At 36.5% G+C, this 20,309-nt stretch overlaps 2 protein-coding genes across 2 annotated transcripts in view; one reads left to right on the forward strand and one right to left on the reverse strand.

Annotated features, from left to right (window-relative positions):
• Positions 1-11,109, forward strand: part of LOC139960320 (unconventional myosin-XV-like) — a 61,833-nt gene extending 50,724 nt beyond the window's left edge. The window contains exon 51 of the mRNA XM_071958612.1: positions 781-11,109. Coding sequence (XP_071814713.1) covers positions 781-1,260 — 480 coding nt within the window. The 3' untranslated portion in view covers positions 1,261-11,109. The remainder of the gene's footprint in view (positions 1-780) is intronic.
• Positions 6,768-20,304, reverse strand: LOC139960324 (serine/threonine-protein phosphatase PP1-beta-like). Its single transcript, XM_071958618.1, has 9 exons — positions 20,111-20,304; positions 18,984-19,105; positions 17,793-17,998; positions 15,415-15,522; positions 13,435-13,523; positions 12,857-13,005; positions 12,209-12,322; positions 11,654-11,797; positions 6,768-11,383 (listed from the first exon to the last, which is right to left on the reverse strand). The coding sequence occupies exons 2-9, from the start codon at positions 19,047-19,049 to the stop codon at positions 11,348-11,350; spliced, it is 912 nt and encodes a 303-aa protein (XP_071814719.1). The 5' UTR covers positions 19,050-19,105; positions 20,111-20,304; the 3' UTR covers positions 6,768-11,347.
• Between the last annotated feature and the right edge of the window lie 5 nt (positions 20,305-20,309).

Raw genomic sequence — 20,309 nt, forward strand, 5'->3', positions numbered from 1 at the left:
TTTTAATTCATGATTAATATTTACTATTAGATTGAAGTAGGGAAAGGGCAGGAGGGGAGGGGTTGGTGGGGAGGGTTAGGAGGGGAGGGATGTGAGGGGAGGGTGGGCAGCCTTCCAACAGAACACGGTATTTATCAGGGGCAATGGGTCCATCTGTCGGGAAGAATACTAGACTTGTTTCAAATTAACATCAAGCTTATTTGATACCTTATTTTGTCCATCAGAGTCATGATTCAAGCTACCGTTCCCTCCAATGTCCAACTATAAAACTAAACTAAGACATGAACTGCATCCTGTCTAGTATTCTAATTGGGGAAACACATACCCAACATCAAACTGCTGTGTAACATGTATGATGGAAACAATTTTATTACCAGATGCCATCTTGATACCGTCCTATAATTGGCATACAAAAGCATAGCTGACATACACAGGCATTCAAAGGCATTTAATTAAACATACAAAGGCATAATTAACATACACAGGTATAGAAAGACATAATTGACATATACAGGCATAACTGACATACAGAGGCATAATTAACATACACACGTATATAAAGGCATCATTGACATACACAGGTATACCAAGGCATAATTGATATACAAAGGATATACACAGGGAATTCTTAACATGCAAAGGCATAATTGGCTTGCTTGGCATTCACATCCATACTTGACATACATACCGACTCACAGACATACATCCACACATCCCTACATGATACCACACCAATCAAGATACCAGCCGTCAAAGTCAGTCCGCATTTTTACCTCACAGACTGAGCAAGCCTCCAAGTTGATTCAGCTGTACTTGGGTGACCTCCACGATCGACCCGAGATACCAGACGGGTACCATCCGAGCATGGAGGAACGACGGGCAGTGGTGGAGCAAGTCATCTCCAAACCGCCAGGGAAGAAACACAGTGCTCCTGCTATACCCATCGATGCCATACCCAGCAGCGCTCCACCCAGCGGAGTCCGTCAACAGGTTCTGTTACCGGAATATGCAACCAGAATCGAGGTGGGGGACGCCAGAGAAGAACAGAGGAGAAATCAGGCCCCTAGTATACCACCACTTCAACCCGTCTCTGAAGAGGTTAATCACATACCCCAGCAGCCACCAACTACCAACGGCAGACATGTGGGTAACTATCCAGCCGCAGAGCCAAACGGGAAGCCCAAAGGGTGGCGAGCACCGCCTCCTCCCTCTAGCAACATATTAGCCAGAGGCCACAATCGTAAAGGAGGTAAATGGTAGGATTAAATGAACCTTTCAGGTATTAAGGAGGTATTAAGGAGGATTAAAGTTGGGTCTAAAAGGACTGACCTTATTCTGAAGAGATGGGGAGGAGGTGTCAATTTGGCACAGAACAAGTTCTGTTAAAGCCTCATGAAGAAGATTCATTTTACTCAGAAAAACTTTTTCATCGCTGCTCCTAGCGTAGTTTTCCTTCTTAGTTTAATATTGTATAAATGAGTTTGGTACATACATCACACAGATATTATTGCCGGGGAAAAGAACGATCCTTTCTAGTTATTCAGTCTTCGGAAATGTTAGTAATATTACTTTCTCTCTTGATAACTTTTCTTGTGTGAATTACAATTAGTAATTGTAATGGTTTTATTGTAAATGCTTTATTGCACAGGCTTCCAACATATGTTATTAATAGATTGCAAAAGGGTTCAAAATGCTGCTGCTCAACTGGTTACTCTTAATCCTAAATATCGTCGTAATTCCAAGATTTTGTGAATCTTTGCTGGTTACCTGTTGCTTTTAGAATTTGTTATTCTTCTAGTCTATAAGGCACTCCATGACCTTTGACCCCTGATTACATATCTTCCTTGCTTGTTATGAGGGAGGAAGACAACCACAAACTTTGCGCCAATTCTGGTTATGTTCTTGTAGTCCAAGTTTTCAGACCACATTTGGTGAGCAAGCTTTTGTTCTCCGCTTGGTCTCCGCCTGTGGAATTCACTTCCTAATGATCTGAAAATGTGCTCCTGGATTGGTCTTTTTCAGATGTAAACTCTTAAACTTATTTTTTTGAGCAGGCTATTGATGTCTAATCTGTTGTTTTTCTTTTTGTATGTGTTTCTTTGCATTTTGTTTCTCTTTTTCCTTCTTTTATTTTACAGCGCAACAGAATATTTTATTACTGTGGCGCTTTATAAATATAATTATTATTAGTATTAATAGTCATTGAAATAATATGTTATATGAAAGGCCAATTATGCATTCCATGGAAATGTTGTATAGGAAACATAAAATTAAGCAAGATTAAGATTCTTTCTTTAACATAAATGGGATATATTTTGCTCAACTTAAAATTTTATAAAGCCTGTAATAGTAATAATAGACAGTTGTACATTAATCATAACCTTAAATATTTATTTCAAACTCTAGGTTGGTAGTCGCAATTATTTCAACTATGAAAACAGCGCATTATTTTGATTCTATAGCATTTTCTGTATTGTGATGCATCATTCTTTTACCAACCTATATTGTGTTTCTACCATTTATAAGAAACTTGTTTTAAGATAAATTGGTCACAGAGTATTATTTGGACTATGACATTTCAATTTCTTTTCTTGTTTTTTAATTGTATCTTTTCTTTCTATATATATATTATCCAGGTTATCTTTTGTATGTGACGGTAAAAGACTTAATCGGTGGCGTTATCAAGATCCTTCATTTAGTGTCTTGTTACCTATAGTTGGGTAACAGCAGGTAGTCTTAGGGTCCAGATACAAACTGGTAATTATTAGACCAGATATTGTATTATCGTATTGTATAGTTTGCGGTTCAGCTTTTAATACTATTATACCAGAATATCACAGAATATCTACACTAAACTTCATCACACTTTGTAATGAGTTGAAATTTTTTAATGTGTTGCCCCAGCACTATTACAGTTTAATTTTGCAGTCTTAATAGCTGTACAGATCTAAGGACTAGCAAAGATAGCAGACATTAAGGCATTGAAGACTCGCCCCAAACCATGTGCCGTGCTCTGAAAAAGTTAACTTTCCAATGCTTGCAAGTGAAGTTTTCTGCTTGTCGCTACAAAATGCAGACAGTAATGAAACGTGATACCTTGTTATCTTTAACTGGACCTGAGATGTCCATCACTGTATCGTGTGAACACTGTGCTGTGGGTATTGACCGCAGCTGTATGTACTGACTGTACACTAGTGTCTAATTACCGAAGGTAGCAAGCTTTTCTGGGATCGATGGTGGTGTCTAACACTTCTGTTACACCTCATTAGACACTAGGTCAGATTACCGTCACTACGCGTTTCTTTTTGCGCGAGTCTTCACACTCTTTAACTGCATTTATCTCAACTTTCATAGACGACGTGGGTGGCTTGCTCTCATGTCATATTTCCAAGACAACATAGTATTTGTCTAGATTGTTTGATTTTGTTTTCATTTCGGTTTTCGTTCCGTCTATGCGGTTTATCACTTCACGTATAAACACATAGGTTCAACATAACATAAATTGTAATAACAGAAACTATATAAACATGAGGTGAAAGGAAGTGCACAGGAACCTGGCAGGGGTTTTAAAAAAATGTTTAAAAAAATGAATATTACCTCGAGTAAAGTTAGAACGACTTGCCCAATGATATGAAATTTGGTACTGATGAATAAAGACTCAACTATGTACCATGTAGTGATAATTCAAACCCTCTATTTTATTATACATATTTTTTTATTTTTTTTATACAGAGGTACATGAAAGGGATAAAATATGCAATGTTTGGTTGTTTAATTACACTTAAATTTAGCAATTCTCTCTCTTATTGTACCTACGTAAACTGTAGACTGAGAAGTAAGGCTATTATATACTTTTCTTCCGTTTTATTTCTGTTGGGGCTAAGCCACAAGGTTTCATTTTACAATATATGCAGGTTACCATATTACAAACAGTGCCTCTTTACTTGTGAAGTAGATACTGGTACCATGCAGTGTGTATTACGTAATAACTGTAGCGACCACAGCAGTAGATTACAGCAGTGTGTGTTAACTTATATAGACTACAGCAGTGTGTATTAAGTATAGACTACAGCAGTGTGTGTTACATATACACTACAGCAGTGTGTTTAACTACAGTAACTTTAATTCATTGTCTTTAAAGGCATTGAAGACTCGCCCCAAACCGTGTGCGGCCATCTGAAAAAGTTAACTTTCTGTTGCTTGCAAGTGACGTTTTGTTCGTGTCGCTTGAAAATGCAGACAGTAATGAAATGTGATACCTTGTTATCTGTACACTAGTGTCTAATTAACGACGGTAGCAAGCTGCAAGCTGTGTGCGTATTTTCTGGGATGATGGTGGTGTCTAACACTTCTGTTACACCTCATGCAAAACTAGGTCAGATTACCGGCATTAGACGTTTCTTTTTGGGCGAGACTTCACACCCTTTAACTGAAGTAGTGTCAGGTCTTGTGGGTCATCACACAATGCTAAGATATGGATGAAATATTTCAAACAAATCAATCTCTGCTTTAGGTTCAAGGAAAGATGGGAATGCATATCAGACTATGTATTATCACACATTATACACAAACTATTTCAGAAACATTTCACTATGTTGATTCCAGTTTTAAGTCGAAAAAGCAAAGATAAAGAAAGAAAGAGATTGGTGTAAATTTTTCACAAAAATGCAGATTTATTGCATCAAACAAGGTCCATTTGAGAGACCAGCATATAATTATTATAGATATATGTAATATACCACAACAACATCAACAATTTTTTCTCTCTAAAAAGCAACTTTTTTTTTTTTGTTATACTTCAGTAGATACACTCACTGGTAAGCAAAACAAATAGAATAAAATAAAATATTACCATGTGCTATATTTCAGCTAAAAAGATTTTAAATAACACATAAGTTGTTTATATAATTTCATGCATATTTTGTATATGAATAATTAATAAAAAGCCTACCATCCATTAAATAAATATGTACTGTCATGCAGAATAAATGAATACATACTCACAGCAGTGATAAACTCCACTCCTTAATAGATTCATATTTTTGTGCCACATGCTTTTATATAACTGTGATACAACGAGCATCTAATGTTTGGACTTTCTATGTCCGGGTTTGAACTTAAAAAAACTAACCAGAGCAATGTATACCATTCATCGTTGTGGGGTTTCCAGCCATGCAATATGTTCAAGAAATGTGTAACACAGAAAACGGTACCTCCAAACACACATCTCATAGTTAATAGAGTATCTATAGTGTGTTTATACACAACTATATAGTGCATTATATGCAACTATATAGTGTATCTAAACTATATGCAGTGTTTTACACAACTTTTGAATGTGTCCACTATATGGTGTGTCCACTATATGATAGTGTATAATACACATCTTTATGGTGTGTCCACTATATAGTGTATAATAAAATACTTTATAGAGTATCTATATATAGTATATAGTGTATTTATACACGACTGTAAAGTGCATATTATGCAACTATATAGTGTATCTAAACTATATGCAGTGTCTTACACATTTTTTAAATGTGTCCACTATATGGTGAATATTACACATAGTGTTTGTATATTAAAAGTGTATACTAGACAACTATTCTATGTGTTACATATTTCTCCTATGCCATTCAACCGTCAGTTTATCAAGCAGTTTTACACAATGATGAAAATAAACCCACAAATCACAGGAGAACACAGGAACACTTTTGACATTTCAGAAATGCAGAGATATGTAATACACCGCTAAAGACACCAGACGCATGACTTCGGACTTCCAGTTTCATAAATGAAGCCTGCATCTAAACTTTTGCCATATTATAAAAATGATTGCACATTTTTTTTTCTTCTTCTTATTCTATTTCTTATTTTTTTTGGAGGGTGTAAGGCTTTATTAGCATCTGTGGTCATAGAAAACATGTAAAGTGTCGCCATTTAGCCTTTTGTGTGAATGTATTTACGTTATGATATATAATATTTATGATATTTTACAATTTCTTATATTGCATTGCTATATATGTGTGACAAATCTTTACAGAATATTACTGTTTTCAAGTGAAAAGGGGAGTGACAGCTTTTTGCTTTCCTCGCTGACGTGGTAAAACACGCTTGGTAAATCCCATTTGGCGCAAAGTGTTGAAATACTGCAAAATTAACATACTAAGTAGATTTCCATTAATGGAACAGCTATCCACTTTCAAACCATCAGTGCCAGAGAACAGGAAGTTAACCAACTCTACCTAGACACACTCTCTAGTGGGTGTGTGCAGTTTTGTTACAGTATCCATGTAAAAATTTTAATTCTGTGCTTTCAGTATTTACATCTGAAAACAATTATGTTGCTATTTACGTAGAAATCTTCTCAAATATTTTGGCGTTATACCGTAGGCAAGGCCTAGAGGTGTTAGCTGTCATCACCTTCATATGCACAGGCAGTACAGGAGTCATGGGTCTAGTGCCTTCAGCGCTATAGCCAATCACACAAACTCTTGCATATTAAAATGAATGACCATAAATTTACAAACATCAGAAATTGGGTAAATCTGAAAATGGGCATTTCCAAAAGAAAACATCTTTGTGGCAAGAATATTGAAATCCAACCTAACAGCAGTTTGGTATAAAAAAATTTAAAAAAATCTTTTTTTACTTTTAATGACAAGTTGGTAAGTTGTCAATGCAAACTGCCCACTACCAATCCTAATAAAATTTGCTTTCAAAGCTATATTATGGCAATACATCTACACACACCAAAAAAAAATGAAAAATACTTTAACCTTTACTCATAAAGTACAAATTGCTTTTAATTCAAATTTAAAGCCAGTCAGTATTGTTCCCAAACTTTTGAACCATTTTTGAAGTTCATGTTTAAAAAAAAATATTAAAAAAAACCATTAAATAATCATAATAATTTTATTTCTCTGACATTTTTTTATCTTGCAAATAGATCAAAAGTAGGAGTCACATATTAAACAGCACTTCAAACCTGTAATCCTGGTAAAAAAAAAAAGAGTGACACTTTCATCTTGAGTCAACACATTTAGGGCAAATACTATAAAATTTACATACCAATACAACTAAGTGTTTCAAGTTCCAGTATGTTCTTCATGTAAACAAAACTTGTACAGCTTTTTTTGCTCTTGGCCCCAGTTTGTCCTAAAATGTACATTAAACAACTCAACAGGTATTGTATGACAAATTGTCATGCAACACAACAATCTGAGTACTTTGTAATTCAAAAGTAATGTATGCCAGTGTTTGTACACAAAAAATTGTAATATTTTCAATTTTTAGGAGGAAAAAAAAAGACAAAAAAAATTAAACAACCTCCATATTGCTATGCAAATTGTAAACACTATAAACACTGATTTAACAGCCCAATGCAATCAGGCTTTTACTTTACATTTTGCTCATTTTCCCCCCTTCTTGTCTTAAAGTGTCTTATCGTGTCTTTTCTCGTCTTTTCTTTTATATTTCATCCAAGCCAAATGTCTGAGACTGTTTTGATGTCCATATTAACTACATTCACACAGCGATGTGGTAAAAATGGAAGTAAACTGACCTTTGACCCTAAATGATGTCACAAATTATGACATGTATACTCCCCTCTAATATATAAAATAATCAAAATTCATAAAACTTCTATGTTCTCCTTTCTTTTTTTTATACTTCTGCAATAAAACCTTAAAAGAAGATGGTGGTGGTGGTTGGTCTTTTTAATATCTCTATTATAAAATATTTTATTGGAAATCTGAATTTTAACCAACGTAACAAAATTGAAAGTAAAACATTTTTTACAACCGAAAATGATAATAATAATAGTAAGTTTTCTCTTTCTTTCTTCATAAGTTCATTTGCATATTTCAAATTTAAAAGGAAGTATTCCTGGGCTGATCGGTCAGCTAGGCAATGTTTCAAAGTATCAGCTACTATTAAAACAAAGAGAACTTGATTTACCACAAATACACTACCCAGTGGTCACATAGATAATTTATGAAGTATTTATGCTTAATTTATGCAAATATGCAAATTTAGTTCACCTGTCTCAATCTGCAAACTCCGAGACACGATGCCTACACCCTCTTACACTATAAGCTACCACAACATTTCCTGAGCACACAGGTTTCAGACATTTTGTTTTCCTATATGTCATTATTCCCTGCTTTCACACTTCAAAGCGCTCATACTGACAGTCTGAGCAGTATGAATAACTTGTTCCTTTCAAATAAAGTTTACGAACAGTCAGCAGGAGGGGTGTTTGAAATACTCCCAGGGTGGTCGTCCTACTTATACATATTCATTTCTCTGCCCTTCTCATACATTTTTGTGAGAAAAAAAAGTATATACAGTATATTCTGGAGTGTTAGCTCAGTGGTTAACACCGGTGCCTTCCAATCATAAGGTCCCCGGTTCGAGTCACTCCAAGATTAATGTAATGTCGTCCAGTTACAGAGGTGTTGACAATTCATAAACATGGACGTTAATATGAATGTAAGAGACTGACTACGGTCAGCTTGCGGCTTTGATAAGCCAATGAGACTTCTTCGCGGGTTCCTGCTTGCAGGAGGATCTAAAATACATTCAGATACATACATACTAACTTAATGAGCTCTATGTAAACATTAGTCATAATGTATTGGAAAATGAAAAAAGAGACCGGAAGAAGTTTCTGAAAAAACACAACTTTTGTATCACTTCAACCAGGCCAAGAAATGTTTGTTAAAATTTTCACTCAGTGCCTTTAAATCTGTAGATTTTGAAATGCTTGCAAACTTGGCCAACTAGATGAAACAGATTTGCAAGATACTTTGGTCATTTTTACTAAACATTCGATGCTGCACTTCAGCTACACACTCATTTTGCCTGAATCTATTCTTTTTTTTTTTCCCGCTGCTTTGTTTTTAGTCCCACTGCCAACACCACTCTAAGACTACTAATTAATTCCTCCAGTCCAAAGGTCACAGGACAGTCATTGCATTGTCCATACTACACAAAAAAATTTGGCTACTTTTGTTTTACATCCCACTGCCGACACCACTCTAAGACTACTAAATAATTCCTCCAGTCCAAAGGTCACAGGACAGTCATTGCATTGTCCACACTACACACACAATTATCACACAATGGACCAGGATTGCACACAGACTGGAATGAAATATGTCAAGAGAATGACCAGAGTTTATATTCCTGGCCATCTAAACGCTAGTGCTGCTAAAATTCGAGGCCGACCTGCAAACTCTGGCACCTGTTTTTAACTACTAGAACCGTATCACTTTAACATGGCTGTCTAGACAGTTCTGTGCAACTCCTTGATGGATATCCTTTTGTACTTCCTGAAGTAATAATTGCTGCATGGACAAAGCTTTATGCAAGGAAACTTTAAAATGGTAAAACTTCTTTCTATGCGGGCACAAAGAAACGTCAAAACGTGTCGAGATAATTGATAATAATTAAAATAGTACCGTACGACAGTCATATTTTTTGAAGCAGATGAACGTTCACTGAGAACAGCTATGTTAGTAATCAAATTTCTGAAGTAAAAAAAATGGAAAAAAGTTGAGAGATGAAAAAAGAATACATTTTCTTTGTAATACTGAAAAATAATAAAAAATTTAAAAAGCCAGACATCGTCTCCATGCCAAAAAGGCTAAAGAAAAAAAAAAGTAGGGCTAAACCAAGTTAACCAACTTTAATTGCACATTATAAATACTCCATACAAATAAACAAAATGAGAAGAGAACAAAAAAAAAGGAGAGGAAAACATGAATAAAACTTTCAAGGTAATAATACGTTAAGGTCCCCAAGGTTTAAAACGACATCCACAAGATGATGTCAGATTTTGAGACGATTCAAGGTTTGCCAAGTACGGATATAAGTTGTAAGATTTAAGTTAGTACCATTAAGAAAGTACTTCAATGGATGGCAAGGGGGGAGGGGATGGGAGGTGAGGGGATGGGAGGGGAGGGGAGGGGAGTGGAGTGGATGGGAGGGGGGAGGGGAGTGGATGGGAGGGGGGAAAGGGTGGTGATGGTATGATTGCAAAAGATGAAGCCCAAGGGAGCTACGAAAACAGTAATGCAATTTTTTGGGGGGGGGGGGGAATTTTAAGGTGGATCATTGTTGAATATGCAACATTTTCAATTGCTTGTCAAAATATATATGCAAAGCTGAATTAGGCATTGTTGCTAAGTTTCAGTAAGAAACAAGTAAGGGAGAAAAATGTTTCTACCCCTAAGATGGTACCCAACCATGAAAATATTGTACAGGAGGGAGAGAGATTTTCAGTCCCGAAAATGGTACCACATAAAGAATGCTGCATAGAGGGACAGGAAAAATGTTCTACCCCAAAAAGGTGCTCCCCAACAGGGAGAGAAATCTTCTTTCTATTAATATGATTCTCTACAATGATATCCCACCAATGCGCAGAGGGCGGTATATGTTCAAATCCTGAGATGGTACCCAAACATTGCACAATAATTACTTCCTAAGATTACTTCCTGGGGGGGGGGGGTGAGGGGTGCGGTGAGGGAAGTATTCTATCCATAAGATATCCAACCAACGAAAGATAAAGAGGTGGGTCATTCAAGTGAGCCACGTTTCCATTGAAACTTAAAAGGTAAAGTTATTGAGTAGAAATGTAAGAATGTATAGCAAAGTGGCAGCTTATGCATCTGGCCACCTTAATAATTTAAGCCAAGTCGTATGTATATTTCTTGAAGTAATAAAATAATCAGAGTTTCTTTCAAATATTCAAAATTAACAGCAAATGGAAATATTAAACTGCATCTGGTGTAACAAGGTGCTTGGGGGGAGGATAGAGGCAATTGTTATTTCTAACTATTCAAATACTTCTGATAACGTTGTATCCTTTGAAGAGAAGGATAAATGCGAGCTAGCATAAAAACACGGCATGACCATTATCCATACTAGCGAAACACGAAACATAGTGGTCCCTTACGTACTGATAAAGATTATAACTCCAAAAATTATTGCACCATCCAAAAACATGTGTGCATGGTGAAAAAAAACAAAAAAACAAGCACAACACAAAAAAAGAATTCCAATGACAATCATTGGACCAACGAGAGAGAGAGAGAGAGAGGTGGAGATAGAGAGGGCAAAAAGACAACAGATAATCCAATACTAGTATTGCAGTAAAAACATAAAAATGATTTCTTTTAAAAGCAGACTGAACAACAAATTTCAGAATACAATCCCTGAAGGAGCCTACACAACGGAACAACTAACTTGGATACTACCGCCCTCTGGCATCGCTCAGACGGCGAGATCAAAGAGGAGAAGGAGGAGGGCGACCTTTAAAAGCAATCCCAATTCTCGCTTCCCATCATTTTTTCTTGACAGGTAGTTTGGCAAGTTCCGGCTGAAAAATGGGGGAAAAAAATTATATTAATGTTATACTAATTTTAGTGTGCCAAGTTTCATTTCTTCTTTTTCTTTGTTTTTCATGGCGAGGGGGAGGGGGAAGCGGAGGGGGGGTAGGGAAGTCCATTATCCTGTATTCTTCAAGTTTTGCATATATTAGCTAGATGGAATAAGGCTTTTTCACCTTGAAATCATGGCCCCATAATTGAAGCACCTATAAAAGCTGGCTTTTAGTCTTATATGCTGAAGTACCAAAAAGAGAACTTACTGGGAGAATGGAGAAGGAACAAGTCAAGTCTTCAGTCACTATCATTATCCCTCCAGCATTGTCAAATTCCCCGCAGTAATTGGGGGCGCTGAAGAGAGTCACTAGTTTACGCTTTTGGAAAAACTGGTATCCGTCTTCAACCACCTGAGAGTGAAAGGGAATGTAAAAATGTTACGATGTAGCCCTGCATGGTTGACATACTTTTTCATACTCTTTCACACTATTCCAGACACTTTCGATGGTAATATGAGAATGAGGAGGATGGTAGACCGGATTGGGCCGGAGTACAGGAGGGGGAAGGAACCACAGAGGTGACTGGTCAACTACTCAAACCACGGTAGGGGGAGAGAGAGTGCAGATGTTGTGAGGAGGCAGGGAAGTCAAGAGTGAAGTCAATACTACAAATTAACTCAGTCTTTCTTTTGTGTATTACCAGGACATTCTTGTGTAACATTTTGCAATGACATACCATTTTTTTAAATTATATTTCTCATCCTCTTAAGGTGTATAGAATTATTATTGTCCCCTTCAGGCAGGGCAGGGCCATTTTCTTACCTGGTGAGCTCTCACGATGAGACTGAGATCATTCTGTTTCAGGAAATGTCTGATGACATCGCCTCCGAATGTATAAGAAACGCCACGGTCATTCTCACCCCAACCAGTGATGTCCTGCAAGGGAAATATAAATGGAAGATTTAGAAACCGAGGCAGAAGAAGGGAGCAGAGGGGAAGTAAGGTGTCATTGAGGGAGCACATAGGATTGAGAGGCATTGGTGGGGGGGGGGGGGGTTGGCAACATTCTAAAGATAGTCAAAGGAAGCTGTCAGTCAATGCTTTTACCTGACCAATGGCATCAAATTTTGTCACTACAGGGTATCCAATTTACCTAGATGATAATAGGAAAGGACCAGTCAAGCTACAACATGCAGAGACCACTGAGACCAGATTCAAAACTATATATACCATAAATAGCTAGCTTACAACTGAGTTCTGCATACAACAAATTCTGATTTTGTTTCCCCCTTTACTTTTCATTTTCAGAGTAGAAACTATCCTAAGTTGGTCGCCGACATGAATGGATGATCGCAAAACAACCACATACCAAAGGGTGTGATCATACTAGCTTAGATGTAATCATCTACAAAAATTATCAGACGATCTTTTGATGAAGAAAGGATGACAGAGACGGCGATGAATACTCACCTCATCTGGGTCAGACCAGAGCAGATCACAGACCAGTCCATGGTCCGGTATGTCCAGAGGTCGGTTTATGTGACGCAGCTGGTCGATGGAGGACAGGTCCGGGGACAGTCCACCATGCATGCATAGGATTGTGCTTTCCACCACAGCCGCTGCAATGACAGGTAAGAGTTCATATAAAAATGGCATATCGTTTTTAATTAGCATTCATGAATGGTTTTTGGGGATGCCACAGGTCGTTTATCAGAAAAATTTGTGGGTGTGACTCAGATTCTGTTCATATGTTCTACACACAAAGATATATTGAGGGATGTCCAACGAACAAGAAAGTTCATTCACAAGCGTTCATGTAAACCTTTCATCGTATGATTGTATACAGTACTACTCTTTTCAATCATGTCCAGGATTTATCCAAATGAAAACCAACAACAGGTCTGTTAAACCCACACAACTTTGCCCAGTGAAAGTCTACATTTATTGAAAGTTAATCTAACTTTGCAGAGTGACGCTATAATCTTTCATAAGAGTTTCACTAACAAATATGTTGAGAATAAAAAACATATTTTGTAACGATAATTTACCTATCGGCAAAGAATTGAAGGTATCAGTGAAGGTTTTCCATAGTTTAATGTTGTACCTCCGTTTGCATTCATCGTAAAAGCCATAAATTCTGTGTGAAAGGAGAAAATCATGTAACAACATCAATGAAAACAGAGAAAGGATACTGCGCTAAAAACTGTATGTTTAGAGATCGATGATTACACATATATTATAGTACTGTAAATAACTATGATTACAGTCATGTGTATGCGAATGATTACAGTACAGTGTAGTAATGATGTAATCATCATCAATGAGTACAGACATTTGTAATGATAATCACTGTGAATCATAAGTATGATTACTGCACATATAATAGTACTGTATATAACTGTGACTGTGTTCATATGTGTGTTCATATAAATGTGTTCATACTCATTATACAGCCACTTATAACAATCACACAACCTTGCCTCGTGCTAAGTATAATCCTGTAATAATATGCAAGCTCTCAAAGTAGGGTGCACTGTAATCATTGGGGTACCGATTAGAGATTTCAGTTACCTTTCCATAACTGAAGAAACACTTTTCCATTCCAGATTTTTATGAAACCTTGTCAGTGAATTAAGCCAGCTGAACTTCATAACATAGCCCCTGCTCATGCATATAATTACTATGCTCCAATGAACACATTCAGTTGACTTTGTTGCTATTAAATTAATGAATCACCACGTACTAATGTTGCCATAGGGGATGTTGCAGTGAAAGAGGCTGCCTGTGTTCGCAGCATAAATCATCTCGTCACCGAATGTGCTTGAAGGGAAAGTACTTTGTCAGTTTGTCGCATAGATCTCATGGCAGGTTTCTCTTAGTCTATCAAAACAACCTCAACACTTAGCCAAGATCTATCAAACTCTCACTGCCGTGATCAATACATCGACGGCAGAGGATAGGTGGGTTAAGGAGGATAGGTAGGTTAAGGAGGATACAGTAGGTCGGTTAAAGGAAGATAGGTGGATTAAGGAGGATAGGGTTAAGGAGGGTAGGTGGGTTAAAGAGGGTAGGTGGGTTAAGAAGGGTAGGTGGGCTATGGAGGGTAGGTGGGTTAAGGAGGGTAGGTGGTTAAGGTGGATAGGTGGGTTACAAATGATAGGTGGTTAAGGTGGATAGGTGGGTTACAGTGTGTAGGTGGGTTAAGAAGGACAGGTCGGATCCCAAGGATAGGTGGGTTAAGGTGGATAAGCACTGGTACTGACAGTACAAACAGTTCCTACCATTTATCTGATAGAAACATGACATTCATACTGCTCATACTGTCAGTACAAGTGCTTTGAAGCATGACCTGTCCCAAAAGGGAGAGATGGACTATAGATGGTCATGACAGGCAACCAGTTACTTCAACTTTGCATTATAGTTCACACATAGGGAACTGTCATTGGAATGAGATGTTCACTATAGACTTCAGGAGTAAACAAAACTTGAGACTGCTTTAACCCAGAACATGTGTTTCTCCTTGAAAAATGTACCAGTAGATGCCCACATTCTGTTATATCTCTCTCTTTCCTTGATTTTTTTCAATTTCGTGATAATTTCTTCTAGCTGGTAATGCTCCGGCATACACAAACTGCAAAATGACGACGCATATCGCGATGTCTGTATTTAAACTACGTCACATCAAAGTGAAAAATTATAACAAAACTGCAGATGCTCGATTGACAATAAAAAATGCTACAACAATTGAGCATGCTTCACATCACGGCAATAAATTTCCACATATATTATTATAATTGTACTTTTCATTACTTATGCTCATTGCACTCACAGCACATGCAATTGTCAAGATCGATTGAAGAGCAAAGGTTACTTTTGACTTTCGTGTTAGCTTTTATAACTTAGACTCTTACATATAGGCAATATATGTAAGATCACACTTAGCTTGAAATGCCTGGCTGTCCTACTTAACTATCAATAAATCGAGTGGGAGGAAAAATAAAAGCAGCTGGCAATAGAAGTGTGCTCACCTGTTTATGCTTGCACATTCATGGTTTCCTCGAAGCATGAAAAAATTCTCCGGGTGTTTCAGCTTATAAGCCAGCATCAAGCAAATTGTCTCCAAGGATTGTTTGCCTCTGAAAATAGTAGATAGAGGGACCAAAATGTCGCTTTTAACGTCAGTCAAATGTCCAAAAACTTGAGGAATTATAGAATTGCTTTAGGAATATCATACCGCAAAATTTGTAGCGTACTTTTTCCTTTTTTATTTTTTTTTTATTTTATTTTATTTTTTTTTTTATGCGGCGTGTTTAGTGTTACAAGTCTGGAAAGCTATAGCAACACTAAATTCAGTTCACCTCAAATTAAATCCAGTATAAAATTGCAAACAATTTATGAACATTAACCTTACAAATAATAATTAAGAAAGGAAATGAAAAATTGATGAAGGTCATAGAACATCAAATGAAAGAAACATCAAAAGAAAAATTTGAAACTGAAACTATTGCAAAAGACATTGCATGTTATTACATAATGTGACTGTAATTCATTGATTTTTTTATTTTTTTTATTTGCGTTCAACTCCTGCACAACAAATTATGTTAAAAAGAAAGAAAAGTTTGTTTCATGACACCAACAGCTTCATTTCCTTTATCAGTAGTGCAAAGAATCTCGTAGCAGTTTAATTTCTTTGTGCTTTTTGTTATTAAATACGTACACATTTCAACACTCAAGAAAAGTGACAGCATGAATGTTTGAAAATACCAGAACTTGGAGTGCTTAATTTGTTAATTCTACAAAGGTAGATATAATACTTGGCATAAGGCTTTACCATTTCATGTTGTTCTCACAATCATACTGAACTGCAACTTTTGAATTAAGGATTTCAAGACATTTTTTATTCCCAATATCTCCAACTGCTCTACAATGTCAGAAAAGGTGGTCTTAAGTTTCAGTAGGCTCTCCACAGAAAGTGCAACTGCGGTTATCAATAAAAATTAATTTTACTAAGAAAACTACTTGTAGCTATGGTACAATGATAAACTTGTACTAAAAGTTTCTTATTTAAGTATCTATAAGCTACAAGAAACAAAAATCCTACTCCAGTTTAAAGGGGTGCCTTTAAGAACTTTTGTCCCATTTTAAACACAATGTAGTGGCTCAATATAACCGGCTGATAACCAGCTGACTTGATGGTTGCCTAGGCAATTGTAATGAATACCTAGATGGTACCCATGTATGTGGGATAGAATGCATAATCCCATTCAGTTTGTAAAAGGAAAGCTTGGACAATTAAATTTAGCAATAAAAGCAGTATACGACAGAGGCTGTCTGCCAGACATGTCATACAAATCCCAAACATACAGTACAGCACATTTGAATTAAAACACTTCTTGTACCAAACTACTTCATTATTAATCTTGATAAAGCTGTTGTGCCAATCTAATTCAACACCGGGGTTTCATAAGTGAGATCGCTCCACGCACAACAGCAGTTGCGAATCAACTAATTTTTCACCTTCTTAGAAATATCATTTCCCTTAAAATTACGGCTGAAAAGAAAAACCTTACCAACGTTTTTAATGAACTTTTTATGAGCACTGATAGGGACAATGTTTGAATTTTTGAAGTTGACCTTCAGACCAAAAAATAGTTGCATCATCAGCATACATGAACATTTTGATGTTAACATTGCCCACTGGAATTCCGACAAAAATACGGACAGCCCACAATTTCAAAGCCAAAATTTCTGCACACAACACGAAAAGGTACTGCATGGGCTTAAGGGGCATCCTTGGTGCATCCCCTTTTAACAGGGAAATAACCAGAGAAGACCCTCTGATTCATAACACAAGCCATACTGTTTGCATCAAAGGTCTTAACCCAATGTTATAATGCTATATAGCCAATTCTTCTGTCATATCCAGCTTTCATCTACGACAGTAATGATAGAATTAACAGTTGCTCCCGGACCCTAACGCCCAAATTTAAAAAAAAAGCCTTATAATACTACACAATGATTTGCAAAACTGCAATTCTGCCCTAAATTAATAGTTCTAAGCAAGACACTAATGTGTAGTATGTACATTACAGTTCACTGCAATATTTACTGTCGTGCATTGTCAAGAGACATTTATTCATAAAACTTGGATAGCAACTTCCAGTCATTTCTATACAAAGAGAGTAATATTGAACCATGTTTCCACAATTGCTATTCTAATTATAGAACAGATCAATAAAACAAAAGGAGATTCTTAATCAGCAGTTAATTTACAACCAATCGTTAAAATAGTTGTCCTTTACTTACATGAAAATGAAATTAAAGTTCTAATCATAAACAAATTCTTAGATCTTTGTGTAATTCAGCTTTTAGCTTTGTCACCCTCGATGACTACGAGCAAACTCACCTGTCGACATAGTCGCCAAGAAAGAGGTAATTTGCCTCCGGAGGAAAGCGACACTTTTCAAAGTGTCGTATCAAGTCTTGGTATTGGCCATGGATGTCTCCTACGATATTCACGGGAGCTTTGAGCTCCACCAGCATCGGCTCCTCCAGAAACTGCTTCCTAGACAGTTGGCATAGCTGCCTGATCTGACTTTCCGGTAGCTGAACCTAATTATGGATTTATTGAAACAACTTGATCTGACACATACTAAGACATGACAAAATTGGTGCATGTTTCTAGGTTTTACATTATTACTAAACATATGAAATTCAACCATGGCCCCGTAAGGTCTCCCAGGTGACTTTCTTAGATTTAGATGACACTCCATTAGCATGATATACTTCATCCACAATGGATGTATACATGTGTGCAAATCAAACTTCCGCTCCATACTATGTGTCATTTGCCAACACCTTTGGCACTCTGTAAACTAGGTAACCCCCTCCTTCTTTCCACTTTGGGATCAAAAATTCATTTTTGTGAAATATTCTGAATTTTGAGAGATCTTAATAACTGGGTCTTCTAAAGTATCTTAAATTGCTTTTCAAAGAAACATTCTACTGAAAGTTAGTTTAGACAATAACACACATCATCATCACATGTAGGCTCTACCCGAGGCACTGCATCTGGCCTAACCAGGGTTCATTGCAACTGCTGAGGCTATATCTATAGTACACAAAATAACTTAGGTCTGCAACATTTTGGACAAAAACAAAACCTTTATGATACTTTTCCAAACATTGTACACATGAAACGGGAATGTATCTAGTGAGGAAAGATACAGGTTATGAATGTTGCTGTAGCAAGCTACAGTATGCTAAATGAAGACAAAGCTATAATTTGCACAAAAAAAAGATACCACAAGTCAAAATGAATGGTTTTAGGAAAACGTTGATTGAATTAACTGTACTGCAGTAATAACTTTTTTTTTCTTCAGTTTTATCATTGCCAAGTCAGTTTTCAGTTGTGGATGAACTTACAAAAGTGAGAGCCAAATAGGTCTTCAAACGAACAGTTCTAAACTTTATGACCAAATTTACATATCGAGCGGTATTAAAAGTTTGCATGAATGCAATCAAATTGATGGGTATAGAACATAGAAGATATACACATTAGTTACTAAGCACTATAGGTATAGTAGTCATCCATTACCTGCTTTCCTCCAGAACTAAGGAGCTGCTCAATTATTCTGTCCAAATTAATTTCTGGTTGATTCATGGCCAATTCCAAGTATGAGAATATTGCAAGTCTGTCAAATGATCAACTATGAGATCCTACATAAAAGAAAAAGGATATAAGTACTTCTACATATTGAGTGTAACGCTGTTGATAGAAAAAGCACTATTTGTGTTCCCAGTTTTAAATCCAACAGAAATTAGGATCTCTTGACATGCTGTTCAAAACCACTTTTGTGTTATATAGTGATCAGCTGGGTCTTCTGTAGATGAATCTATATGGTTAGTACTAAGTAAGGCACAACATACAGTATGGTAGTATATACAATTATCTTGTGTTCCCTAAATTTGGGTACTGTATAATATGTATATGGCTGCACTGACAAATCTACAGTTGTTTTTTGGAGTGCAAGTTTTGCCTCAATCATCTAAAACAGTACAATTTATACCTGTGAACAAGAAACTTGGTCAACTTTCCTAATTTGTAGCACTTTCATGAAATATTTTAACCAATGAAAGGATTAATACGGCAAACTTAAATGCATGTGCAAATTAAGGTCAATTTGCCTTGCTTATAGTAACAGGCCCTAGGCCCTAAATCAGGACTTTCACATTACAAGCACAATCTGATCAATCTCCTATTTTGTTAAGTCTTTTTATGACTTTACTGGAGACTTCCTTTCCTATACAATTGGCGATAAAACACATAAATAAATGAAAATAACTGTGACCAAATCATGTATTATAAAAGGATAAAACTACATCACAAAGCTTACTACAAAAAGAACACATATGGGTTAGTGTAGCAGTAAGGTTGAGAAATATAGACCGAGTATTATATGTGGAAATTGTCTACATTAGATAAAATATATATACTACTTGCAAATGACTGTAGAAAGAGCACAGCCTATGCCACAGACTGTAGTAGAACTAGAAGTAGGAGTAGTGCTAGAAGGCTATGTCTGCACACAGCACACCCACTGTAAGAACAACTCTATTCGCCCCCTTCAACAACATAACCAAGACGCAGAACAAGCTCGTTGAGAGATATCAGTTTGACATTAGATCTAAGTTACGGACTATATTATGAGAAAAATTTTATACCTGAAAAAGACAGTGAGGTTATCTTGCCTAGCCTAGGAACTTCATGGGAACTAACTCGAAATGAAGAACAAGTTGTGGTCCGTGGCTACTGCTACACCGTTCATGATCTATTGATATTTGTATACTATATGTACTACTGCTACCACTACGCATACTTCTGTACTGTCTAAAGTAGTTATAAAACGAACACTTTCTGTAT

The sequence above is a fragment of the Apostichopus japonicus genome, chromosome 19, assembly GCF_037975245.1.
Source record: "Apostichopus japonicus isolate 1M-3 chromosome 19, ASM3797524v1, whole genome shotgun sequence".
Taxonomy (NCBI): Eukaryota; Metazoa; Echinodermata; class Holothuroidea; order Aspidochirotida; family Stichopodidae; genus Apostichopus; species Apostichopus japonicus.